This window comes from Rhinolophus sinicus, chromosome 5, assembly GCF_057876585.1.
Source record: "Rhinolophus sinicus isolate RSI-liver-muscle chromosome 5, RSI-T2T, whole genome shotgun sequence".
In the NCBI taxonomy this organism is placed as follows: domain Eukaryota; kingdom Metazoa; phylum Chordata; class Mammalia; order Chiroptera; family Rhinolophidae; genus Rhinolophus; species Rhinolophus sinicus.
Window position 1 is genome coordinate 13,723,786 of NC_142505.1, and position 26,347 is coordinate 13,750,132.

The 26,347-nt window shown below is 49.5% G+C and overlaps 1 protein-coding gene and 1 pseudogene across 1 annotated transcript; both read right to left on the reverse strand.

Moving 5' to 3' along the window:
* Window positions 1-7,509: 7,509 nt before the first annotated feature.
* Window positions 7,510-22,118, reverse strand: SLC22A13 (solute carrier family 22 member 13). The gene is made up of 10 exons (XM_019727610.3): window positions 20,943-22,118; window positions 16,706-16,809; window positions 16,351-16,505; window positions 15,984-16,152; window positions 15,692-15,812; window positions 15,509-15,603; window positions 15,063-15,277; window positions 14,753-14,861; window positions 13,989-14,204; window positions 7,510-13,753 (listed from the first exon to the last, which is right to left on the reverse strand). The coding sequence occupies exons 1-10, from the start codon at window positions 21,318-21,320 to the stop codon at window positions 13,660-13,662; spliced, it is 1,656 nt and encodes a 551-aa protein (XP_019583169.2). The 5' UTR covers window positions 21,321-22,118; the 3' UTR covers window positions 7,510-13,659.
* Window positions 22,119-25,158: 3,040 nt separating this feature from the next.
* LOC109445398 (large ribosomal subunit protein eL33 pseudogene) lies at window positions 25,159-25,592 on the reverse strand (annotated as a pseudogene).
* Between the last annotated feature and the right edge of the window lie 755 nt (window positions 25,593-26,347).

Genomic DNA, 26,347 nt, shown 5'->3' on the forward strand with positions numbered 1-26,347 from the left:
CCTCCCCCCATGACACTTGCCCACCAGGCTCCTACCTGAGGACAGTGGGGAGGAGCTCGGCAGTGTAGATGACAAACACAGTGCCTGAGGCGACCAGGCTGCACTCTCCCACCAGGGTATCAGGACCATCACGGATTTCAACTCTGAGCCAAAGGGACCGCGCCTGCTAAATAGTTCTGCCAAGACGAAATGAGCCAATACATACAAAGGGTTCAGCTGCTTGCTGGGTCCTGCTTCAGAGCTCGATGCAAGCCATGTGGAGGGTGTCAAGGGGTATGAGAGGGGAACGCGGGGTAGGAGGCGGGTAGGATGGAGGATGAGGGTGGAAGGGCAGTCCGGTCACAGGTTCTTTGCATCCTCCTGGCAGTCTGGGTGGAGGCTCCTTCTTCCACTTCCCACGTATTTGGGCCACACTTCTGCCCTTTGGGCTCCCAGTGAGCGCAACAGTACCACCCCCGCCCCCCACTCCCGTGCACCTCACTCTCATGCACCTGGCCCCGCCCCCACTAGTCCCATCTTGTCCCACACTCCCTGTCGCACCCCACCCTCCCCATGCAGCCTAGCCTCACCTAAAGATACGTTGCTGATGTTGTAGCCACCTGCGCCCGGGACACCCCGAAACAGAAGAACAGATACTAGTGAAAGCTGTTGATGAAGGCTGTGCCGAAGCCACAGATGATCAGCTCCAGCAGAGACAGCAGAGTGGAGGGGTAGCAGCCCAGCCTGCGGTTACCGGAGGGAGGCTGCGCCAAGCCCAAGCGCATGGGCCTCCACAGCTGGCCCAGCCAGGCACCCGGGGCCAGGACCTGAGCCATGCACGGGCCTCTAGCGTACCCCTACCTCGCCTCCCCAGCTTCAGACTTGGTAGCTCTGAATGCCCACCAGGAGGAGGCCGGGGCGTCCTAGGGACCAGGGGAAACTCTGGGAGACTTACTTGTCACTTAGGAACCCGCAGACGAGAGAGCCTATCAGGACGCCCAGCAGGAACAGGGTCTGCAGTGTCCACGTTAAGTCCTTGCCACACACCACGTCAAACTGGAGGTTATATGCAGAGATTGGCCACAGGCCTCCCAACCCAGATCAGTCTTCTGGGTCCAGAGATTGAGCCTCTTCCCAGGGTGGGCTTTTAGGCAGAAGGGGCCTGGGACAGGGACACCTAACTGTGTGTATAGCATGCCTCATCTGTTACCTCTGCTCCTGTCCTGCATCTGGCAGACTCTGGGAGTCAGGCCTGGAGACAGGGACCAGAGGCAGAGACCAAGAATGCAGGGGGGTGGGGGGTGGACAGATGGAGACGCCACTGAGTAAAAGCTGGCATCACTGAGCACCCTTCCCCAAATACAGATGCTGGGACCCAGCCTAGAGATTCATATTGGGCAGGTTTGTCCTATGCAGGCTCAGGATGCAGCTTAGACTGAGAAATTCTGTAAGAGGTATCTTGATCAAAGCTGTTTCTTTCCCCAACTCCTTACCTTCGGTGAGTTCAGAGGGGGAAGCCACAACTACAGAAGCAATTCCCCGGACAGATGGCAAACCCTGCCATCAGCGTTTTGTCTCTTACCCCTCAATCCACTCTAGCTTCATGGCTAAGACAGACATGGCCAGGGCTGGGCAGCAGGAATCCTCAGTTTCTGCCCTGGCCCTCCCTCTGCAGGGTGACCTTGTGCCCACTGCTTCCCCTCCCTGAGCCTCAGTTTCCCCACCTGCTTGGTGAGGGCGAGGGAACATCTCTGGGCCCATGGGATAGCTATACACAACTTAGGACGAGGCACACCTCATTGATCAGTGATCACTTCTTGCTGTCAGGATAAATCCACCCATTTTGGCATGACTGTGTGTCGTTGAGGCCAAACTGGATGATGGAATCCAGATCCCAGGTGACAGGCAACTACATGAGGCACGTCTGGAAACTGCCATTGGGTTCCCAGGGGAGGGTCACATTCAGCTGCTCAGCCTCTGACGGGTTGGGGCCCACTGCTAGTATCAGCTGGTGTTACAACAGGGCTTCTGGGCTGCGAACACAAAGGTGTCAGCAAACATGAAGAAGGCCAACAGGATGTTGGGGATAAAGGTGAGGGCCACCAGCCTCCGCTGGAATGTGCCAAACTCCCCCACCACATTCAGGATATCGGTGAAATTTTCATCCTGCTTGGTTTCCATGGCCTTCAACATGTGTAACAGCATCTGCAGAGACCAGGAACAGGGGCGTACGGCTGCCTCGTGCTGGTTCAAGTTTGCTGGGACTTGAGCTTCACCTTCAAGCTGTGTTTGCTTACCATCTGTTCAAAGAAAGGATTCAGCTCAGTCTCTACTGACACCACTTCCCAAACATCAGAGATTGGCATAGGAGCCACAGACCAGAAATTGGCCTCTCTGGCTTGGAACAATTTGGAGTCCAACTTTGATGTTCTCTGTAGTTCCCTCTCTTTGCTTCTGAAGTTTCTTAGTTAATATAATTTGTCCCCTGCCCCGCCCTGCTGGCACCCCCATCCCTAATTTTTTTTAAGGTTTTAGAAAGTGCTATGCTTCTGTTGTCATGAATGACTGAGTTCTGAGTTCTCCTGCAACTTCCGCAGAACTGAAACTTTGCTTATACACACACCAAGACACCACCGGTCTTGCAAAAGGAGAGGACTCCAGGGACCATCCCTTAAAAAAAAAAAACACAAAAAACAAAAAACCAAAAAACGAAACAAAGAAAAAACCAAAGAAACAAAAAACCCCCAAACAAAAACAAAATCTGGATCAGGAGTGGTCAGGAACTGAGAGGCCAAGTTTGATGGCTAGAAGCGTTGGCCATAGAGGTGGGGGGCCAGGGCCTGTACAGTGGGGCTCCGACACAGTAGGGTGACATACATCAACCTAGAGCCAAACCAGAGGCAGGCCAGTGGGAGGAGTAAGGTAGCACTATTGATTGTAAGAACACTACTTTGGAAAGGCAGCATGGAGTGGTGAGTGGGAACTAAGTTCAAAACTCTGTTTTGAGCCGAAACCCTCATCAGGGCTGAAGAGGTGTTGGGTTGAGGTACCCTTGGCTACCAGCAGAAGCAGAAGCAGAAGCAAGCCTGCTCTGAAGGAAATGGCTCCAAGTTAACGCCTGCAAGACGTTTACAGGTTAAGATCAAGCAAAGAGCTCAACACAAAGATTATTAAACACTTGAGAAGGCAAGCCATTCTGAGAGTCTACAGAAACCAGAAACAACAGATTTAGACTATGAACTCATGATGTTATATCGATATAGATGACAGAGATAGAGATAGAGATATGTGTGTACATATATTTTCTATCTCTGTCCACTGAAATGGCCTAACAGCAATCATACCTTAATAGCAATGTTCACACCTAGTCTTCAGATCTTGGTTTCTAAATAAAAGAACCAGGGTTCTTTGGAGAAGCAGTTGATTCCAAAGCTGGGGCAAGATGAGTATGGAATGTCCTGTGGTGCCAGAAAGTAAGGAAGGGCCCCCAAAATGATGGAGGCCACATCAAAAGGCCACAGGAGCCAAATAGAAGGAACCCTCGAATATGAGACAATTTTAGCAACAAAATGCATAATGAAAGTAATAGATTATAACCCATAGAACATATATATCTGAGTCCATGCTGATTGAAATAGTTGAAGAAATAAACAGGAGAAAAGGGATAGCTCTTCCTTCCTGCAGAATTCTAATTAAAATAGAAGGAAATGATGGAAATAGAAAAATCACTGTTTGGCAAGCATTGCAGTTAAGTGTTGCGGGCAAGAATCATTGATGGATATTAAAATTAGAGGATGAAAATATGAGAAACTGATATTTGAACAGTCTCAAAGTATCTCCCCACAAGATGCTTAGGGGAAAATGATAACTTTATAATGAAGAAACTTAGCAAAATGCCATTTCACCGAAGTGATGCTAGTTCAAGTTACCAGTAACAGGACATGTTGACGTCATGCACCCCGTGATGATATCATGCATTAAGAAGGGCACATCATCACTTCTGAGGGATTCTTGCCAAAAAAATGAATAATGTGAATATAATCATGAGAAAACACCAAACAAATTTAGAGACATTTTATAAAATAACTGGCGAGTGCTTTTCAAAAGTGTCAAAGCATGAAAGATGAAGCCTGAGGGACTTTCCCAGTGTGGAGGAGACTAAGAAGACATGACAACTAAATGTCATGTGGGATCCTGAACGGGATCCCAAACCAGGAGAAGAACATTTGTTGATCTGTACAATTTGCCAAAATCAAGTAAGATCTGTAAATTAGTTAATAGTATTGTAATGACGTTAATTTTCTGATTGAGATTATTGTACTATGGTTAAGCAAGATAACATTAGGGGAAGCTGGGTGAAGGAGAACAAAAATTCTGTGTATAGTGGTCCCTCCATCCATTGTTTCTCTTTCCAGTTTCAGTTACCTGCAGTCAAGCATGGTCCAAAATTATAACATGGAAAATTCCAGAAAGAAACAATTCGTAAGTTTTAAGTTGCATGCCATTTTGAGCAGCATGATGAAATCTCCTTTTGTCCTGCTCTGCCCCACCTGGAATTCGGGCCATCCCTTTGTCCAGTATCTTCATGCTGTATACATTCTCCACCCATTAGTCACTTAGTAGCCGTTTTGGTTATCAGATCGACTGATATTTCCGTCCTTGTGCTCAGGCAATCCTTGTTTTACTTAATGATGGCCCCAGAGCACAAGACTAGTGATGCAGGCAATTCAGATACGCCAAAGAAAATCCGTAAACTTTACCATAGGCCTGTGTGCACAGGAGAAAACATAGAATATATAGGGTTCAGTACACCCTGAAGGGACTACTGTTTTTGCAACTTTTTTGTTACTTTAAAATGATTTCAAACCAAAAGATTTCTAGAGACAGAGAAATTGAAAAAAAGACACCATTTATAATATTAAGAAAATGTAAACTGGGAACAAATGTTACAAAATATGTGGAAAGCACCCATTAGAATGGCTATTATTTTAAAAAACGTGTTGGTGAGGAAGTGGGGAAGTTGGAACCCTTGGACATTGCTGATGGGAATATAAAATAGTGCAGCCACTGCAGCAGTTCCTTGAAAAATTAAAAATAGAGTTCTCATTTGATCTAGCAATTCTACTTCTGGGTATAAGCCCAAAATAATTGAAAGTAGGGATTCAAACAGCTATTTGTACACCAATGTTCATAGCAGCATTATTCACAATAGCCAAAAGGTGGCAGCAACCCCAATGTCCGTTAATGGGTGAATAGGTAAGCAAAATGTGATATATATACACATATACAATATATGTATATTATTCAGCTTTAAAAAGGAATGAAATTCTTATACATACATGCTACCACACGGATGAAACTTTCGAACCTTACACTAAGTGAAATAAGCCAGTCACAAAAGGACAAATATTGTATGATTTCACTTATATAAGGGACCTCGAGTAGTCAAATTCAGAGTCAGAAAGTAGAATGGTGGTTGCCAAGGGCTGGGAGGAGGACAGAATGGGAAATTATTGTTAAAGGGGTACAGAGTTCAGCTGGGGGAGATGCAAAAGCTCTGGAGATGGATAGTGGTAATAGTTTCACTGCAGTGTGAATGTACTTAATGTGTCTGAACTGTACCCTTAAAAATGGTTAAAATGAAAGAACTCGTAAACTCAATAGCAAAAAAGAAAAAAAATCCAACAACAGATAATCCAGTTTAAAACTGGACTGAGGGACTGAACAGACATTTTCTCAAAGACAACATACAAATGGCCAACACATACATGAAAAGGTTCTCAACACCACTAATCAGCAGAGAAAGGCAAATCAAAACCACAATGATATATGACCTCACACCTGTTAAAATGGCTGTCATCCAAAAGGCAAGAAATAAGTGTTGGCAAGGATGTGGAGAAAAGGGAATCCTTGTGTACTGTTACTGTGAGTGGGAATAAATGTAAATTGGTGCAACCACTGTGGAAAACAATATGAAGTTTCTTCAAAAATTAAAAATAGAACTACCATATGATCCATCAATCTCACTTCTAGGTATATATTCAAAGGAAATGAAATCACTATTTCAAAGAGACCCATGTTCATTGCAGCATTATTCACAATAGCCAAGATATGGAAACAACCTAAGTATCCATCAATGGATGAACGAATAAAGAAGATGTGATGTTATTCAGTCCTGAGAAAGAAGGAAATCCTGCCATTTTTGACAACATGAATGGAACTTGAGAGCATTTTGCTAAGTGAAACATGCCAGACAAAGACAAATACTGCATAGCATGACTTATATGTGGAATTTTTAAAAAAACAAACAACAAAAAAACCCTCAAACTCATAGAAAGTAGAAAAGTAATTTCCAGGGACTGGAGGGTGGAGGAAATAGGGAGAGGTCAGAAAAAGGGTACAAACTTTGAGCTATAAGATGAATAAGTTCTGAGGGTGTAAAACATGGAGACTATAGTTGATAACACTATTGTATAACTGAAATTTGCTGAGAATAGAACTTAAAAAAAGAGATAAATATATGAGGTGATAGACATGTTAATTAACTAGATGGGCAGAATCCTTTCACAATGTATATGTAAATCAAAGCCCCACAATGTATACTTTAAATATCTTACAATTTTATGTCAGTTATACTCCAATAAAGCTAAAAATTTTAAAGGGTTAAAATAGTCAAGTGTATGCATATTTTATCACAATAAAATGGTTTAAAAATATGTGCAAGACCTGTGTACAAAATAATTATAAAACTTACACAAATATGTGAAGGAAGAAAAACAGAGACATAGTTCATGGTCATGAATAAAAGTTATCAGTTCTCCCCCATATGGATCTGTAGATTCAGTACAACTCCAGTCAAAATCCAAAAGACATTGTTGTGACACATGTCAAGATGATTCTAAAATTAATATGAAAGAACAAGGCCATAACACAATTCTGAATAATAATAATAAGAGGGAATGATATGTCCTGCCAAATATAGAAATTTATTATAAAGTCCCATTCATTAAAGACAAAGTGGTACCAATGCAGGACTAATTAAACAGGAAGCTCAGAAGTAGACCTATGCAAACAAAGTTTTGATGAGAGAGAGGGAGAAAGAGAAAAAGCATGACAGATCAGTAAGTGAAAAAAAAAATTAACCATTGGATTCCTGTCTCACACCAAAAACAGAAAGTCCAGTCCTATTAAGGACTAAAATTTCAAGAACAAAACTTTTAGTAGAAAATACAGGGAATATATTTTTAATTTTCAGGTGAGGGTTTCTTAATCAAACCACAGAAGCTAAACATACAACGTTAAAGTTATAAATTTGACTTTAAAAAAATGCCAATCCTAAAGGAAAAGAAAAACCAAGTCACAACTAGGAGAATATATTTGCAAACACATATTACTGAAAATAAAATTAGAATCAAGAATATGTAAAGAACCCTACAAATCAATAATGAAAAGACAATATAGAAAAATGGGCAAAAGACACGAATGGACATTTCAAGAAGAGGAAGTTCATGTGGTCCACAAACATGAAGAGATGTTCAATCTCTTTAATAACGAGGGACATACAAATTAAGACCTGAATGAAATATTTTTACTCATTTGCTTAACAAAACTAAAAAAGTCTGACAATACCAAGTGTTGGAGAACGTCTATTTTTCATACATTTCTGGCAGAATGATGCATAGGTCCACTTTGGAAAACAACCTGGCATTGTCTTATAAAGTGGAATATTCGCACACTTCGTGACCCAGCAGATCTACTCCCAGGTATATAATCCGAGGGAACATTTATACGCGTGCTCCAGGCAATGAATACCAAAATGTTCATGACGACACACTCCAAATATGAAAAAAACAAAAAAGGCCAAATGCCCATCGACAGAAGAATGGATAAATTGTGGTATATTTATATAGAGTACAATACAGCAGTGAAAATGAATAAATTTCAGTTACATCCTTTAAGATTGACTGGCCACTGCTGGCTTTGAAGATGGGAAGGGACCATGAGCCAAGGAATGCAGGCAGCCTCTAGAGGTTGGAAAAGGCAAGAAAATGAATTCTCCTCTGAGCCTCCAGAAAGGAATGCACCCCTCCTGATGCCTTGATTTCAGTCCAGTGAGACCCACTGTGGACTTCTGATTTCCACAACTGTAAGGCAATGAGTTCGTGTTGTTTTAAGCCACTAAGTTTGTGGTAATTTGTTACAGCAGCAATAGGAAACTAATACAGTATATATGTGTGTAAGGTTGGAGGGGTGGAGGGGTGGAGGGGACAGAGGAGACGTCCCAGGAAGGCGGGAGGGAACATGTGCTGTCCTCACAGATATTTGGCTTTCGGTCCTAGAGCCAGCTGTACCTTTTTCCCCCAGCAGGGTCCCCTTTCATGTCCCCCCAGCATCACCCGAATACCCACAGGGTTCTGACAGTCTGCCAGGGCCTGGAGCACTTGCTTCCTCTACTGATTCCAGAGATTCTTTGCCTGGTGGACAGGCCCCAAGCAATTCATTCTCAATGTACAAAAGAGGAAACTGAGGCCTGGAACAGGGAGGCAGAGACAGGAGAAACTGGAAATCTGAGGACCGGAAATGACCGGATGCCACACCTGAGAACTCATGCTTCCTTTGAGGGCAGTCTGCTCTTTCCATCGACTCCCTATAGCCGGACGTGTCCTGACAGGCTCCTATCAACATCTGTGCTGATTATGCCGCCTGGCCACTGCCCGGTATCATCATCATTGCCACCCTCCACACCCTCCCATCCCTTCTCCCTGGAGACAGGACCACAAGCCAGCCCCGGCCAGACCCTTGGGAACAGAACCTTTGGGTTCCATTGGTGATCAGGGAGTAGTGTCACAATGGGGCAGGGAGTTCCTCAGGGTGGGGTAAGAATGGTGAGGATCAGCCTTCTACTCCAGGGGCACAACTGGCCATGGATAGTAGGGACGGAACGGGGCGAGGCAGGTTGAAACTGTCCACGTGAGCCGGCCCCATGCCTTTGTGCAGCCTTCCTGGCACCAGGAGCAGCTGCACTACCATTAAGGGGCCCTCCTCCAATGAGGGAAATTCTCCTGTCCTTCCAGACACAACAGATCCATCCTCAGTCCCCATGCCTCAGGGACAGGGCTGGGGAGGAGAATCAGAGGGGGACGAGGCCCTCCTTTCAGCCGCTCCCAGATCTGGGGCAGAGGTGAGAACAGCGCTAAGGGCCTGGCCCCCAGGAGCTTCACTGCCCTCTCTGTGCAGGAGAGTTCTTTCACTCTAGCAGAAGGGGCGGGGAGAATGGGGGTTGAAGATTCAGTGGTGAGAAGTTTGGGGAGCTGCCATCGGAGGGCTTGTCTTTTCTCTGAAAGGAGGTGGAGAAGTGACTGTTAGGAGGTAGGTGAAGGGAGGGATGCAGAGTGGAGGTTCAACAAAGCCACTGGTGAGAGTTGGCAGACAAGCTGACTAAAAAGTAGCTGCTGGGAATGCTGGGTGCTATTAAAGGCCCATTTGAGGCTGACGACCCTCAATTCTCAGAACAGGCTTGCTGGGCACGTGACAGTCTCTCTCCAGTAGCGCCCAGCAGTCTGCGGGGCAGGGAGACAGAAGGCACATAATCGGGTTCATCGCTGCCATGATGTTGTTGGTTGGGTCCAACCGAAGGGTGAAAGGATTGAAGCGCAGGGTGCTGGTAACAGAGAAACGAGTCCTATCTCCCAATAGAAATGAAAGTGATGGCTTCCATCCTCCAATCTGAGCGGAGGGCACAGGTGGGCAGGCAGTAACAAGGTCAGCAGACTGCAGGGACCAATGAGGCTAAGGATGGTGTTGTGGACAGAATGTTTGCGTCCACCCCAGACCCCCCCGTTTCTGTGTGGAAGCCCTAGCCCCCAATGTAATGATATGTGGATATGGGCCTTTGGGAGGTCATCTGGGTTCGACGCGGTCATGAGGGTGGGCCGTCATGATGGAATTAGTGGCTTTGGAAGGAGAAGCTCTCTCTCCGTCCACTTGCATGCACCAAGGAAAAGCCATGTGAGGGCACAGCGAGAAGGTGGCTGTCTGCAAGCCAAGAAGAGGACGCTCAGGAGAACGCGACCCTGCCAGCAGCCTGAGCTTGGACTTCCAGTCTCCAGAACTGTGAGAAAATGAATTTCTGTTGCAAGCCCCCCAGTCTGTGGTATTTGGTTATTGCAGCCCAGGCAGACTCAGGCGGATTCAGTGAGGGAGCAAACAAGCCAGAAGGCTGGGACGCTGTGCTCAGAGAGTGGGGTGTCTGAATTAGAGATTTCTTCATTTATTCACTCATATGCCAGGCATTTTTGAGATTTTGGAGGTGGAAATGAATTTTCCCAAGCTAGAGGCAGGAGCTGGAGTGGAAGGGACAACTGTGAACCAGGCAGCTTTAGATGAGTGAGGCTGCATGAGATGGAGGGTCGGAGGTGGGAGCAGGAAGAGATGTTTCTACAAGAGGAGGTTCCTCCAGGTGGGAAGGGCCGAAATGGTCAAGCGGTCGCCATGGGGAGTAGTGAGGCTGTCGCCCCAGCTCCCTGGTTGTGAGAGGATACGTGACCAGAGGAAGAGGCAGGAGATGGAGAACTCTTCTAGAGGGCTGAGGATACGGGGGCTTCTGCTGGATTTGGAGCAGCAAATCCAGAAACACAGACCATGGGTGGAAGTGGGAAGGTTTGGGGCCAGGTGAGTGGCGGGTGTCAAAGCAGAGGAGTTGGCTGGGGAAGTGTGGGGGTGCCTTCGACTTTGGATTGACATAGTGACTATAAGATGCACAGTACCTCGTCAGTCTCAGGGGTCCCTCTGAGGAGGGCGGGCACGGGTCCTAGCTGCCAGGGGCTTCCCCTGGGCAGAGCTAAAAGAAACCGAGATGCTACGCTGTGTGCCTAGGGCACAGGCCCAGGGAGCAATCAATCACAGGGGCTTCACCTCCTAATTTGCTCTCAAACCCAGCCTCCCCCACTTCCATTGGCATCGCCCCATTTCATCACCGAATGCAGTGAGGAGCCACTGAGGCCGTGAATGCTGGCAACACATTTCATTGTCGTACTGACGCTCTGCCTGGCTTCTCCGCTTCTACATTTGCCCTCTTCCAACACATTTTTCATATAGAGGGCAATTATTAAAATGCAAATCGTACTGGGCAACAATAAGAAAATCCGTAGCTTTCAGTACCCTCAGAACAAAGTTCAAAATTAAGGACCTGGCCTTGCAAGCCCCACCTAGGTCTGGTTCCTCAAACTCCCAGAAATCCTCACAGCTGCAGCCCCTGCTCATCGCTAGTCTTCACTCGTAAAGGGCATCTGCATCCCCTCCTGCCGGCAGTTCTCTCCCAGGATATCCAACCTCAAGGGGGCCTTCCAGGCCCCGCACACGGGGTCAGCGGCCTTGTTTAACAACACGGTGTCCTCTGTTCCTCAGCCATGGTATCGTTCTGAGTGAGCGAGCGAGTGAGGCAAAGCTTAGTGGTGTATGAGTCAGGGCCACGCTCAGGACTCAGCCTTGCCCTGTGCCTGGCAGTGATCTGGGATGGTGGATGGCTCTCCTTTCTTATCTAATTGGACCCTGAGGGCAGATTGCTGGAGTGCTTTGCCTTTCACACCCAGCCAGGGCACCTGAGATTAGAATCCTTAAGGATCGGTGTAAAAGGAACTACAAAGTCATCCACTGGAAAATGGGAAGCCTGGGGCCCAGAGTCGGAGGGCTCTTGCCCCCAAGGCCAGACAGGTGAGTCCAGTACTAGCCCCCACAAAGCTAACCATTACATGAGTAATGGGCCCACCACCAGCATGTCCCCCGAATCTGGGCTCTTCTGTGCTCACCAACACCCTAGGGAGAACAGCCACTGCCTAGCCCAGGCTGGCCACTGTGCCTCCAGGTAGAGTCCAGATCAGGCCTGCATATCTTGTTCTCTGAGGTCCCAGGGTCTCGGCTGCTCACCTGACATCAGCAACTGCTAAAAGACTAGCATTGTCCAGAACAAGTCACAGGGTGCTTTGTAATACATACATACACACATACATACATACATCTTTCTCCCTCCCAATGGTTCACAATCCCTAAAGAAATAAAAGTCTCTAAAGACCTGCCCAGAGGCAATAGGTGAATCTTCACATTTACGCTTGTGTCAATAAAGGATCCATTTAAGTGTCTTTCCAGGAATGAAGATTGTTCTGTCTCAAAAGGATGCAAGTGTCCACATATTAGAGGAGGAAACTGCCTTCGGAACAGCCGTCTCCTAACTCCGATTCAGGTTTTTCACCCCCTTGGCAGTTTCAGCCTGGGTGCCACATAATGCCAAGAAAGACTTCTGAGTGTCCCCAAGGGGAGAGTTAGACGTGGGACTCCATGACTGGGTATGCAGCAGGAAGTTGAATAGAACTTTTGCCTGTCATGTCCACGCTGAGAACTGTGCATAACAAATATCCATGTAATCGAAAGAGAGGAGCTGGACGCTTCCATGCTAGATCGACAAAGAGAAAACTGGTCCAGCACCTACCTCCACCTCCACGCTCCAACAGAGGAGCTGAGTGTGAGGGACGGAGGCCTGAGGAACCCTTTTTTGAACCCTTGTGCCCGTGAGGAGAGACGGAACCTTACTGTCTGGAGAGAGGTCAGCCAGAAATGTGTTTGAAGGCAGGGCAAAGGAAGGCGTAGTGGCCACCCAAGCTCTTTTCCCTTTCTTCGTGGCACAAGGATGTACGGTGTTCTTGTGGGCGAATCAGCTGCTGGGGAAGGTAGCCTGGTCTGAGGGACCCCACCTGAGAGGGGGGGCTACTATGGTAAGGTATGCGAGCAGTAAGAGAGACAACGCGATGTGGGGAGCAATGCTGGGTCTCGAGGTCAGTGGTGAGAACATGGCTCATATTAAGGAACAATCAGAGGTCCTGAGAGGATCTGGAAAGCCATGGATGTGCCCCGCAGGAGAGCCGACTTTCTGACGCCGCTGGAGTGCACTGACTGATGACTAGCCAGCACACCCTGGGGACAACCACAACCAGTGGCAGCTAAGTCAAGACTGCCGTGCTTTCCCCTCGCCCTGCTCGGGCCCTGCAGGAGCCAGAAGCAGCAGACTGTGAAAGGGAGGTGGGGGGCATGGAGAGAAACAAAACCCGCCCCTGCTCTTTCCCTGCCGCTGGTCCCTGAGCCACACAGGTTAGCAATGAGCTGAGTGCGGGGCAGAGGGATAGAGGGTCTTTGAGGAGAAAGCAAGACTGAAGCTTTGATTTTCAGTGGACGTGGTCCTCTCTCAGTGGATGAGAGATATGTGCTGGAGCCCCCACCTTAGCCAGAAGGGCCTGGTCCAGCCAGTAGAAGGAACCACCACTTTCTCTTCACCCATGGCCTTTTCATCCATCTGCGTGGACAGAGTCCACAATCCACACTTTTTCTCCTCTTCCTCCCCACTCTTGGAAAGGCCCTCTCTAAGTGTTCTGCTCTGGGCTTGACTGTGCTTTGCAGACAGGGGGACCCCAGATTGAAGGCAACAAACTAAGCCAAAGACCCACCCAAGATCCTAACCCAGTAGAGGGTGTTAGAGGAAGGGATCTGGGGATAAGAAAGAAGATGAAAGGACGGAGGCCCTGTCCCAGGTGCCTCTGGGAGTGGGCTCGGCAATGGGTGCTGGTGCTGAGCCACGTCCATCAGCAAAGCTGGTCTTGCCTTCAGGTCTCAGCCGTGTACAGGGGAATAGAATCAGAAGTACGTGCTGCTCACAAAGGCCAGCCCTGGGCCAGATGTACTTCCTGCGGCCTCCGTTTCCTTTTCTGAGGGCGCTGGCTTCAGAGACCTGGAGGGAGCAGAAGGCCTCTACTGGCTGACCAGGAAATGGTCCTGTGGCCGTGTCCCTCCCCAACCCTCCCCAAAGCAGGGGGCTTCTAACCGAAAGCCAGTCAGATATCTGTGGTTCCTGACGCCCCCCCGAATGTTGGTCTCTACGCAACAATGAACGGATGGTGAGGGAGAGGGTTGGGCTTCTAGGATAGGGGCCAGGTCCTGGGCATCAGCAAAAGCAAGCAGCTCACTGTGGGTGGGGCCCCTGCTCCAGGTCTGCGATGGTGTCCTTCAGGGTCTGGCCGCGTGTCTCTGGCAGCAGTGCACAGAGTAAACCTGCCCCGATGGGGAGGCTGCCATAGATGACCATAGGGAGGGCTGCATGGTACTCGCCCAGCAGGATCACAAGTGGCGTGATGATGCCCCCAATCCTTGACGTGATGCCCACGAGCCCCATGCCCGTCTGCCTAGGGGAAGACCAGCACAAAGTGAGCCGACCCAACCTCAATTCCGGGCCACAGCGCCACCTCAGCACACCTCCCTGGGAGAGCCCAGATCCCTCATTCTGGCCCCCACAGGCCTGCAGGGCCTCCAGGCTCACCTAGCCTTCCTCCTGCACATTGAACTACCTGTCATCCACGTGTGCCCCGCTTCTCCCACCTCCAGGCCTCTCTGTCTGCCTGCTACGTACCTGCCCGCCTACCCAGTCTCAGGTCAAAGGCTGCACCTCTTGCCATCCCCTACCCCCACCTGCCTGTTGCTTCTGGGCCATTCATTCTTAGACTTACTCCATATTCCAGTCCTGACAAGGCCAGGTCATGGCCTACCTCTCTATGGCTCCTCCACCAGCCTGGGGACAACTTGGGGGATTGAACTAGCTTTCAGGTTGTCCTGGACCCCACCCAGCACTGCTGTCCCAGAGCCAGCCTCACAAGCTATTTGTGAGACGGCGGTGAGGACAGCAGAAGGATGGTGTCGGGAGCAGAGGTGCATGAGCTGCACCAGCAGCCCTTACCGGATGACGGTGGGGAAGAGCTCAGCAGAGTACACGTAGGAGATGGTAAACCCAGCAGCAGTGGCAAACTTCCCCACCACGGCCAGCACAGTGACCACCACGGGCAGATCTGGTGAGGGATGCTGGTCAGCCCCACGGAGGGCAGATGGCCCCATCACCTGGGCCCTGCCCCCTGCCCGGCTCAACCCAGCTCCTCACCCCTTCTGTACCCGAACCCCAGGGAAGCTCTCGCCCTGGAAAGAAAAGCAATAGGCCTCTGGCCATAGGTGAATGAGGGTGGGATGGGTCGGGGGAGAGCCAGCCTTGGTACCTGCTGGGATGAAGATGATGGTGATACACATAAGGCCACCCAGAACCAGAGTCCCCAGCTGGCTCCACTTGCGGCCAAACCACTGCATCATGAAGATGCTAGAGTAGCGGGCGGGCACCTCCACTGCACCGAAGATGAGCTGTGTCAGGTAGATGTCTAGGCCGAAGTCCCCGACTTGGAGGCTCAGGCCGAAGTACCCCAGGCTGTCCACAAACCTACACAACGTCCAAGAGTCCCTGTCACTGCTGGATGATGAGACACCATGACATGCAGAAAGAGAAAGACGGCCTGGCTGGCCAGAAGTCAAACCAGAAAACAGTACCACCGCCAGGGAGAGACCCAGTCATTCGCACACAGCCCATCCCAGCCAGAGAGCCACCATCCCACATGCCACTGACACATACCAGGGAAGTGGCAGCCCTTGGCTTGGGCCACAGGGCACTCACCAGACGAAGAAGAGAATCAGGGTCACCTTCCGGAGCTGGGGGTGTCTGAACAGATCCAGGGCATTCCCTGAGGGGCCTGTCTTCTCTGGGACCAGCTGGGAGGAAGACGCAGAGTGAGGGGGCAGCAGAAAGGTCTGTATGTGAGAGATTTGGGGCAGGGCAGGCCCGGCCTGCTGGAAGTACCTGGCTCAGGAGCTCTGGGGAGAGTTTCCGCTTGTTGACCGAAGCTGCCTTCTGGAGCACTTGTTTAGCCTCCTCAACCCGCCCCCGGGTCAGGAGCCACCGTGCGGATTCTGGCAGAGCCCTATAGGTCAGGATAACTATGAGCTTGGGGTACTGTTTCAGTACACACTGAACCCCACACCCTTTGCAGTCTGTCTCCTTGACACGCCCGAGTGAAGGTGAGTGCTGCACGCCAAACCCACTGCAGCACAGCTAACCAAGGGTGGCTGGCTCCCAGGAACTATCTCCTCACCAGAAGTAGAAGAAGAGCAGCAAGACAGGTGCAGTGCCAGCAATCTGGAAGAGCCTCCAGTTACGGACACCGTAGGCAAGGCCTGCAAGCGCCATCTGCCCGAGCGAGAAGGTGCACTGGGCCAGGACCACAGCCTGAGTCCTCCACGAGGGCCCCACCCACTCTGTAACTGTAACAGAGAGGCTGAGGCTGGGCCAGACCCTGCCCGCTCACTCCGCCAGGTTTGGGGCCTCTGTCCCAGCTCAGGAAGAGCAGGTGTGACCACTTCAGGTGCGGGTGCCTGAGGCCCTCACAGGCAGTCTGGGGCATGTGGCCAGACCCCAAGGACTCACCGTGTGGCCAACAGCTTCAGGGCCCACATACTCACGGAGAGTGACATTGCTGAAGGTGTATCCAGCCACGGCAGTAGCCACAGCAAAGCGCAGGACCATGTAGAGCTCGAAGCTGGGCATAAAGGCTGTGGCCAGACCAAAGAGCGCGAAGAACAGCAGCTGCACGAGGATAGTAGCCTTGCGGCCAATCCTGGAGGAAGAAGGGGGCAGGGCCAGGCGGGACGCTGTGAGGGGAAGAAGCCAGGGAGACCCAGCCCTGCCCTCCCCCACGCTCTCTGTGAGGGGGGACACGTGGCCCCACCCAGGGAGCCCCATTTGAGGGAGACCAGTGACCATGTGCCAGGAGTCTGAGAGCATGCTGGGTAAGGGATGAAAGGCTCAGGTTCTTACCAGTCACAGAGGGGTCCAAAGATGACAGCCCCCATGAGGAGCCCAGCCATGTACACTGACTGCGAGGTCGCCTTCAGATGCTTCCGATCGCAAACCAGGTTGAACTGAGGCAGACAGAGGCAGATGTTGAGACAAGGGGCAGCTGAGGGTAAGTCCTTTATCATTTAGCCCACCCACTGTAAACTTCTCAGGGAGATGCCCACAGTTCCCAAACTGTGTGCCAAGGCACCCCAGGGAACCCGAGCGATCTCACGGGGCACACACATGCAGGTGTACACACACGGTGGGGCTGGGGGCAAGGCACTTGGAGACACACTGAGAGAACGTGACGGACAGACTGGGACACCACGGGGAGAACGTGTGTCCCCATAACTGTACACACGTCTGCTGCATGGGCACACACAGTAAGTACATGTGACTCAGCCCTACCCGCCCTGGTTTGTTTTGTGCCCCAGCCAGTTCTGTGACCCCTGCACACAGCTCAGCTCCACACACAAATGCACGTGGGGAAACGTGACACGTGCGCGCTTCTCCAGAGCTCCTGAAGATAGCTTCCCAATGATGACGATGCCTTTCGAGTGCTTGCTCCATGTTGGGTACTATGCCTCATGCCTTACGTGCATTATCTCATATAATTCTGACATCAATCCTTGACTTATCATTCTGTTCCCCTAAGGAAGGAGAGGCTAAGTAGTGAATCCTAGGTCCCACAGCTGGATGTCAGGAGCGTTCAGATATCTCTACTGCCCCAGACAAGGACTGAAACTGAGTGAAAGCTAAGAAAATGCTGAATGAATGAATGAAGGAATGAATGCACTAATACCTAGTCAACGGGCCAATCATTATCAGTTAAGTAACCTTTAGTAACAAATTAATCAATCCAGATAATACCATTGTGCTCACACTTCCGTTCTCAAGGACAACTGTTAATTTTTAAGAACTTTGAATATGTGCCAAGCAATTAGTACCCCACGGGAATGAAGCAGGGAAGGACAGGGGTCTTGAACTTGCTCCACCTAATTCCATCCTGTTCGGCTTTTGTTTAGCAGCCACAGATTGCCTTTGTAGTTAGACGCATAAATAATAATGAATAAAAGCCGGCTGCTGTCAGGGTCTGGAGCCAGAATTGAGTGACTTTGTGGACCTTTGAGCCTGTTAGCTGATCTGTTGGTTTCTTGGTTTCCCATGTATAAAATGGGGATAGAATATAAACACTACATAGTATCACCCAACAGGATTAAAGGAATCAATGCATGTAACATGCTCAGCGCAGTGGCAGCCACACAGGAAGCTCTCAGTAAATGTTAGTTCAGCTGAGGGTGCACTGGCCCCTGTGCTCATGAAACTCACAGCTGGTGACACAGTTGTCTCAGACACGAAGGGCTGCAGTGACCTGAAGGCATGGGATTCTTCCAACGCTGGCACCCCTGCTCAGTGGCCACCATTCACTACCTTCCTGTGGTTTATATGCCTCTTATCTCATTAAATGGCCATTGTCACCCCATGAAGGCTTACCATTCCCATTGTGCAGGAGCAGAGACTGTGGCTTAGAAACGTGCCAACATGTCACTAAGCTCGTGTGGTGGCATCATGTTGCAGGTGGAACAAAGATGAAGAGGGCTCCTGCTTGGGACACCAGTCAGCAACCACCCCAGCCCTAACGCCCCCAGTGGATGGTTCTGTCTGGAGCCTGCCACAGTGCGCCACAGACTTCTGTCCCCATTTCATGGCGCACAACCCATCACACCTCCCTTCCCTGTTCCAAAACCTTCAGTGGCTCTCTTTGGTCTCTAGGAGAAAGCCCAAATTCCTCAGCAGTGTATCTAAGACCCTTTAAGAGTTGACACTTGCTTATTTCCCAGCCTCTTGTGTATGTCTTTTCCTCAGACATACCAGGCATTTTCTCCAGACGCAAGACCTGGCTATTCTCTGCTTCCCCTTCCCTCTCATCCCTGCCCCTTCTTTGGTCCCAGGTCAGTACACACTGTTGTAGCTATTCATTGACAGTCTATTTCCCTCCTCATTCACAGATGCATGTTTTCTTTCACCAAGAATGGGCACCTACGAAAAGTGGGATGTGTAGGATGAAAAGGAGAAATGAACTTTGTCCTTTGAGAGCACACCGTCTATGAGGAAACGTGCTCCTTTCTTCTCAAATTAGGACTGTTTGTATTTCCGTTTGAATAGGAAGCTGCTGGTTGTAACAAGGAAACGGATGTCAGCTCAGAGAGGGTCCTGTGAATCAGTGTGGCACAGCCCCTCCTCATAGATGAGAAACAGAAGTAGACGATCTCCCACCAACGTACCTCTACACTGGACCCAACTTATGGTCTCAAAGTGCCCAAACTTGCTATTCCCTTGGGAGTCACGGCCCTTGGCCGGGTAAGTGTGGGTAGGAGCAGGCCAGGGAAAGGCACGAAGTCCAAGGGCCAACCCAGTCTAGGACGATGGCTGAGGATGGAGGGGGAGGTCCCGTGAGAACATCCCGTTCAGTTCCCACAGGCTGTCCATCCCTATTCCAGACACACCAATTCTCGCTGCTCCCCAGACACGTCACCGCTTCCTGATGCCAGGCCTTTCTTGCGCTGTTCTCTGTCTGCAAAGGCCTTCCCCTCTTCTCTATCAAATTTCTTCTGATACCTTGGTGCTCAGCTCACATACCAACTCCTTCTGGAAGTTGCCTGCCCCATGCCCTCTAGGAGGAAGCAAATTCTAGCCTCAGAGCCCACCCAGTCCTGTTTCCACCTACAAGGAGCACAGATTGTCCCTTGACCATCAGGGTTCCTTGGAGAAAGGGAACAAGGTACCTCCTTCCTCTGACTGTTCCCTGCACAGTTAATACTTAGGGGGCTTCGGTTGAATAAAATTCTGTGACTAGTGCAGCACAGGCTGTAAATAAGGGCTAGAGGGGGCTCCGCACCAGCCGGAAGCTTGCCTGCCTTTAAGGAGGCTGCTATTCGGCCAGGTGGACAGAGAGTGCATAGCACGTGTAGTGGCAGGTACACCCACAGCATCTGAGGACTGGTGCAGGCCGCCACCTACTATGGAGGTGATGCTGGGAGATAAGCCAGAGGCCAGTGAGCGTCAGACGGGGCTACGCTGGGCTATATCCATAGGCTGGAGAGCTCCACGCTACCCTTTCCCCTTGCGGGGTAGAATGAGGTGGAGGGTCAGGAGGAAGATGGCAGGAAATATCCTCGGACTGCCAGGGTCCTAGAGGCAGGCTTGTAGTCACATACTAAGAAGTAAACGTTTACCTTTGGTTAAAACATTGCCCTCTGAGAATCTCCAAGAATGAAAGAGTTTTTCACCCATAGTGGGGAAAGTTAGTGTTTAATGTCTGGACTCCAGATTGCCCTCTCCACAGAGGCTCAGGATCTGCCACGATATAGGTGAGCGCTGTACAGCACCTCCCATCAACACCCTCCACGCAGGTTTCTGGACTATGTGTGCTCTCTCCTGCTCCTGCAGGGAGCTGGGCAGCAGGAGCCCGCGGGAGTTCCCAGCTCCATGGTCAATCCATGGTGTTGGCCTGGCCAAGCCCTCTCCCCACTCGGAGCCTGACCTCGCCATCTGGGATGCAACAGAGGGCCTCCATGCTTCCCAGGGCTCTTCCTGCTCTGAGGTGGCTAGAGTGGGAGTAGGGGGCTGGGTCCCTCCAAGAGAATGAATTTATTCGCAAGAGCAAATGCTCAGGTATCTACAGGATAGAGTTCTAGAGTCACATGCTTCCAGAGGCAGGCAGGCGGAGACTGAGAGAGAAGCTGAAAGGGAGGAAGCCCAAGTCAAGCCAGCAGGAAGGCAGACAAATGGACAGGGGAAGGGACAGCATAAGAGAGTGAGAAAGACACAGGAAGAGAGGTAAGCAGGCAGACATGCAGAGGCAACTGAAAGACGAAGGCCAATGGACAGACAGATGGGAACATGGGAGAGAGAGAAAGGCATAAAGATAGGAAAATAGGAGCGGGCGGAAAAAAGGCAGGCAACTGGGCAGAGAAGGAGGAAGAAAGACAGAAGGACAGGCCAACGTGAACGGATGCATGGGCAGACAGTGCAGACAGAAAAAATGGATGGAGAGGTAGAGGCAGAGGACAAAGAGAAAAAAAGGCATATCAATGGTTATTCATTCAGGAATGGGGAGATACAGAGGCAACACCAGTGACCGAGGGCGGAGGGTTAGACAGAGGAAGTGACAGACCCGAAACGGAGGGCCCAGACCGGCACATGGGCAGCCTACCTCATTCATCAGGGATGGCTGCCTGTCTTCAGGGTAGTCCCAGCCCATCTCGCAAGCCTGTGTCTCATTGAAGCGGTGGCTGAGGATGTCCTCCAGGCTGGCACCGTCAGGGGGCGGCCGGAACATGAGGCAGGGCTCAGGCTTGCCTGCGGCATCCAAAGGCACGCTTAGGGACAGCTGCTCAGCAGCACTCAGGTTCCAAGTGTGGTTCTTGACCCAGTCCACGGAGCAGTGATGGGTCTCATCCAGGACCATGAAGACCTGGGCAAACATGTAGAAGGCAGTCAGGAAGTTGGGGACACTCAGTAGTATCATCAGCTGTATCTGGAAGCGACCGAAGTCGCCTATTTCAGCCAGGACCTCAGAAAATTGAGCCATGTCTACTGGTCACCGCGTCCTCAGCCCTGGGCCACCCAACAGCTCTGCACCTTGATCCTGGGTTGCTTGCTCTTGTGGGCCGTGATGGCAGCCGCAGTAATTAATGTTTAATCCCACCTTGCTTAGCTCCACCTTCAACACCTCAGCCACCCGCGGAGGACAGAATCTGATGAAAACATAGTCCACTCTGGATTGCAGACTCCGAGCACACTTTATTGACTGTGGGATAGATACCGGTATCACGAGCAGAACACGAGGGCCGTCTCAGGCTCAGCACACAGGAGCGAGCGTTAGCTTATTACACAGCACACGCTCCTACCCCCACTAACTGCAACGTCCCACACCACTCACATCCAGCTCAAACCCCTCTCAACACAGTAGAACACATTCTGACAGCAGTTGCAATACTCAGGGGGACACACAAATCCCTCCTAGGGTGCAGCCCACAGTGGGCTGCGGAGGATAAGTCAGGAGAGCATCAAGGACCCCGCCTGCGTATTTGTTAACTTCATCAGGAGCCCAATCTGACAGTGACTCCTTGACATTGAACAGCTTCTCTTTCTCCGGTGGGTCTCTGGCACCTGGTAGTATGCAACACCAGTCAGTTCCAGGGCAGCTGGAAGGCCAGGAGACCCACCCAGGGCATAAATGCCTTTCCCTTCCAGCACCAAAGACAAGTCAAGAATGCAGAGCAATTACAGAAGAGCCAAGAATTGCATTTTGAGCTCTACTCTAATCAAAGAACAAACCATAAACACAATCCCCAGATAAAAGCAAATGCAAGCTGCCCCAGAGTAGCCCTAGCGCCCGAGGCAATCTCAGTGATAACAGAAAAACACAAAGTCTCCCTCTACCACCCGCCCAGCTGGGGAAGCCCTACCCTTGCTGGAGTCAGGATTCTTACAGGACTGGGGCCTAACAGAAAGGCAGGACGTGAAAGAGGAATCTCCCAAAGATACCACCCCTGCCCCCATCCTTCTCCCGCAGAAAGTCTTCCTGGGTGGAGGTAGATCAGGGCTTGGCAGGTGTCTGGTTCAGTCCTGGGAGGTGGGGAATGACGGACTAGAGAGCGTTAGGGAAAAATACACGTGTATGCTTGCATGCACATCCACGCATTTGCTTGTGCATAGAAAAGCCTTTTCATGTTTTGAATTTTGAACCATTTTAAGAGCTGGGCAGGGAATGGGTAAAGGCCTTACAAGGAACAAGGCTGTACAGGGCATTTCTGGATACAATGTGCTTGTATCCACCTGGCTGCCTGGCTGGCACAGCGTCTGGCTGCCTGCTAATCAGCACGTGAGGGCAGGGCAGACGCAAGTTCCCACGATGCTGCATATGGAGAGTGCTTTCCTCTCTGCCGCCCACCCCGAACTCCCACCAGGCTCACCAGTGTCCCCAGCTCTACCTTTTCTTCCTCACCTACCTCCTTGCATGTTCTTGTGCTCAGCATCACAACTGAATTGCCCAGAAAAGGATGCTACCTGTGGCCACCCCCAGTTAGGAGTTCCTATTATGGCGGAGACCTGGCGGGGGTGGGGTGGGGAGAACTGAGTCCTCATGACTTCCTCGTTCCAGTCAGGGAAAGGATTTTTGCTGCTTTTGGCTCCAAGTAGCCAAGGGAGCTGGAGCTAGGAGGCAAGAAGCTTGGGCTCTGCTACTCATTCATTGTAATCCTAAATCTGCCCCTTCCACCCCTATGGGACTCAATTTCTCCATGTGTGTAAAGGGAAAGCTTGAACTAGATGGTCTCTAAGGATTCTTCCATTTCTTGGTGTGTGATTCTAAACGTGGAGACAGATAGATGATGAGGAGACTCCTGACACATGAGTGAGACAAACAAGACCTTCCATAGTTGGAACTATAACATGATCCCCGAATCTTGGTACAGAGGTGATGAATCCCAAAGGCTTCACTTGACATCTACAGTCCCCAAATCCTCATTTTCTGGTTAACTTCTTTCTCCTGTCACTATCCCCCATTCCAACCATTTTGCCAAAGGCTCCCCATGGTGCTTCAAGGCCCACCACCCGCTCTCTTCCTTGAGGAAGCCCTCCCAACATCACTGTAGCCCCAAAGGGCCTTGCTCTGCCCTGTGGTCTCACTGACTTGAGAGGCTGTCTCCAACACAAGCATGGGTGCTGGTCTGTGACTTCTCCAAGGGGTCTGGTCACCCCCACCGCCTTCTGGGAGACTGCAGGACAGGGCTGGGTTTGCCTCTGGCCCGTCAGGAAGAACCTGCAGGTTGTCTCCCTCCTCTTCTCCTTGTGCCTGCCTCCATTCAAGGGCACAACTAAAGCCAAAGAGGGGTGTAACGGGAGTTTTCTAACCACCAGAGCTGTTTGTGGAATGAACACACTGTTTGCAGGAAGTATTCAGTACATCACTGGGCATCACCTGTCCGAGGAGCAGAGGGTGGTGGTGGTGTGTGTACCTGGGGGTGGGGCGGTATTTCTGAAACATTGCCTATTGGGATGCACAGATGATGTCTCAAATCTTTTCCAAATTTGAGAATTAATGATTCTAGTAAATAGAAACTGGGTTCCGACTTTCGATTTCCAGTCCAATATGTAAGGAACTTGAAAGTTGTCCCTTCATCCTAACATGTAAAAAGTTGAACAAACTGAAAAGTCAAAAGCTCTTCTTAGGATTTACCAGAGAAGTCGGGTCAAAGGGTATACTGCTGTCTCTCAAATTGGAGGGACACACAGGTACACACAGAGAAGTATAAATTACTGGAGTAGAAATCCACAAACAGAAGTTTGCACAGGAACCAACAACAGAGTAGGAAAACCTGAACTGTAGTTGAGAAATTGCTGGAGGCTCAATGTGGATAAAGCTGAGAGTTAAAAACTCCAAAGTGGGCTCCTCTCCCTTTTGTGCATTTTACCTCCAGCAGCTCTACCAGGTTCTCCCAGTGAATATCGGAGAAAAATGCTGTGACCCCTGCAGCGTGCGAAAGAAACCCATTTTGAAATATATGAGAGCATTCTGTTCTTAACAAGAGAGACTAGTTAACCAGAGCCTAAGCCGCTGGGGTTTTATCAGGGCCTAAATGACTCGGAGGAAGGGAAATGTCCAATTCCACCCCCTCTAGCCATCCTGTCGGACTTAAAGGGGTGGGGACACTGAGAAGCACATGTGAAATTCGTCAGGTCACTAAAGACAAGCCTAATCACAGGGCTGCAGAACACTGTCCCTTTCCCCACACCTTACCACATCACTAACACCCTCTTTACAAGAATGCCTTTTACCCAGTGCACCATGTTTGGCTTTCAACAGAAAACAATACAAGGCCCGCTAAAAGACAAAAACACAGTTTGAAGAGATATGGCTGGCAGCAGAACCAGACTTAGATATGGCAGGGATGTTGGAATTACCAGATTGGGCCTTTTAAAAAATATGCTAAGGGATCTAATGGAAAAAGTCGACAACATGCAAGTACACGTGGGTAATGTAAGCAGCGAGATAGAAATTCTAAGAAAAAGACATGCCAGTGATTAAAAACAGTTCAAAAGAAATGAAGAATGCCTTTGATGTGCTCATTAGCAGGCTGGATAAAGCTGAAGACAGAATCTCTCTGAGCTTCAGGATATGTCAATAGGAACTTTCAAAACTGAAAAGCAGAAAGGAAAAAAGTGGAAACAAACAAATCGGAACAGAATAGCCAAGAACCATGGGACAAGTACGAAAGGTGTAACATCGGCATATGGGAATACCAGAAAGAGAATAGGTACAGAAGAAATACAGTGGTACCTCGGTTTTCAAATGGAATCCGTTCCGGAAGACCATTCGAGTTCTGAAACGTTTTTTTTTTTGTGTTTTGTTTTTTTACAAGAGAACAAATCCACTTTATTTACTTTTCAGTAAGTTTAAATCCTTCAGGGGTACAGCATTACACGGATTCTGTGTCCTATGGCTTTAGCAGGAAGGTTGCTTCGGAATTTGGCACGAACCATACCACTGTTTCCATGAGCACGAGTTACCTTTCCCCAGATTACTCTGGTTTTGTTCGGTTTGCCACCAGGAGTCACTGTGTTATTCTTTGCCTTGTACACATACGCACATCTCTTGACTAGATAGAATTCAGTTTCATCTCGAGCATAAACATCTTCAATTTTAAGAAGAGCTGTGTGCTCTCTCTGGTTCCGGAGACCCCGTTTATAGCCAGCAAAAATGGCTTTGGACCACAGCCTTCCAGACATATTGTCGTTTTAGAAGTCCTGTTCCCAGCAGGCCTCCCCAGGCGCCAAGATGGCGGAAAAAAGCCTGAAACGTTTGAAAACAGCTGACAGCTAGGCCTCAGGATCTTGCACTCAGCGGAAGCCGCATGACATGTTCGACTGCTGAGGCATGTTCGAAAACAGAAGCATTTACTTCCGGGTTTATGGCATTCGTAAACCAAAATGTTCATCAACGGAGATGTTCAAAAACCAAGGTACTACTGTATTTGAAACAATATTGACTGGGAATTTTCCCCAAATTCATGTCAGACACCAAAGCACAAATGCAGGAAGCTCAGAGAACACCAAGCAGGATAAATGCTAAAAAAATCTACAACTAGGCCTATTGTATTTAAACTGCAGAAAATCAAAGATACAGAAAAAATCTTGAAAGAAGCCAGAGAAGGAGAAAAAACCCCGTTACCTACACAGGAGCAAATACACAAATTACACTGACTTCTCCTCAGAAAGCATGCAAGCAAGAGGAGAGTGGCATGACATAGCTCAAATGTTGAGAGAAAAACCCACCAGCGTAGAAGTCTATATTCTGTAAAATTATCCTTTAAAAGTAAAAGAGAAATAAAGATGTTCTCAAACAAAAATTGATGGAATTTCTTATCAGTAGACTTTGCCTCACCCGAAATGTTACAAGAACTTCAGGAAGATGGAAAATTAGAAGTCAGAAACTTGAAACTTCATAAAGAAAGGAAGAGCATCAGAGGAGGGATATGTGAAAGTAAATAAAATATTTTATTTTTCCTTTTCTTAGTTGATCTAACAGGTAACAGTTCATTCAAAGTAATAAGA

What these genes read in the sequence shown, in the direction of transcription:
- SLC22A13 (XM_019727610.3), bottom strand. Translation starts at nt 21,320, where the DNA reads ATGGCTCAATTTTCTGAGGTCCTGGCTGAAATAGGCGACTTCGGTCGC. An exon ending in AGCCATCCCTGATGAATGAG is followed by an intron (nt 16,810 to 20,942) that starts GTAGGCTGCCCA and finishes TGTCTGCCTCAG; the next exon opens with TTCAACCTGGTTTGCGATCG. An exon ending in CTTCAGCAATGTCACTCTCC is followed by an intron (nt 16,153 to 16,350) that starts GTGAGTATGTGG and finishes TCTCTGTTACAG; the next exon opens with TTACAGAGTGGGTGGGGCCC.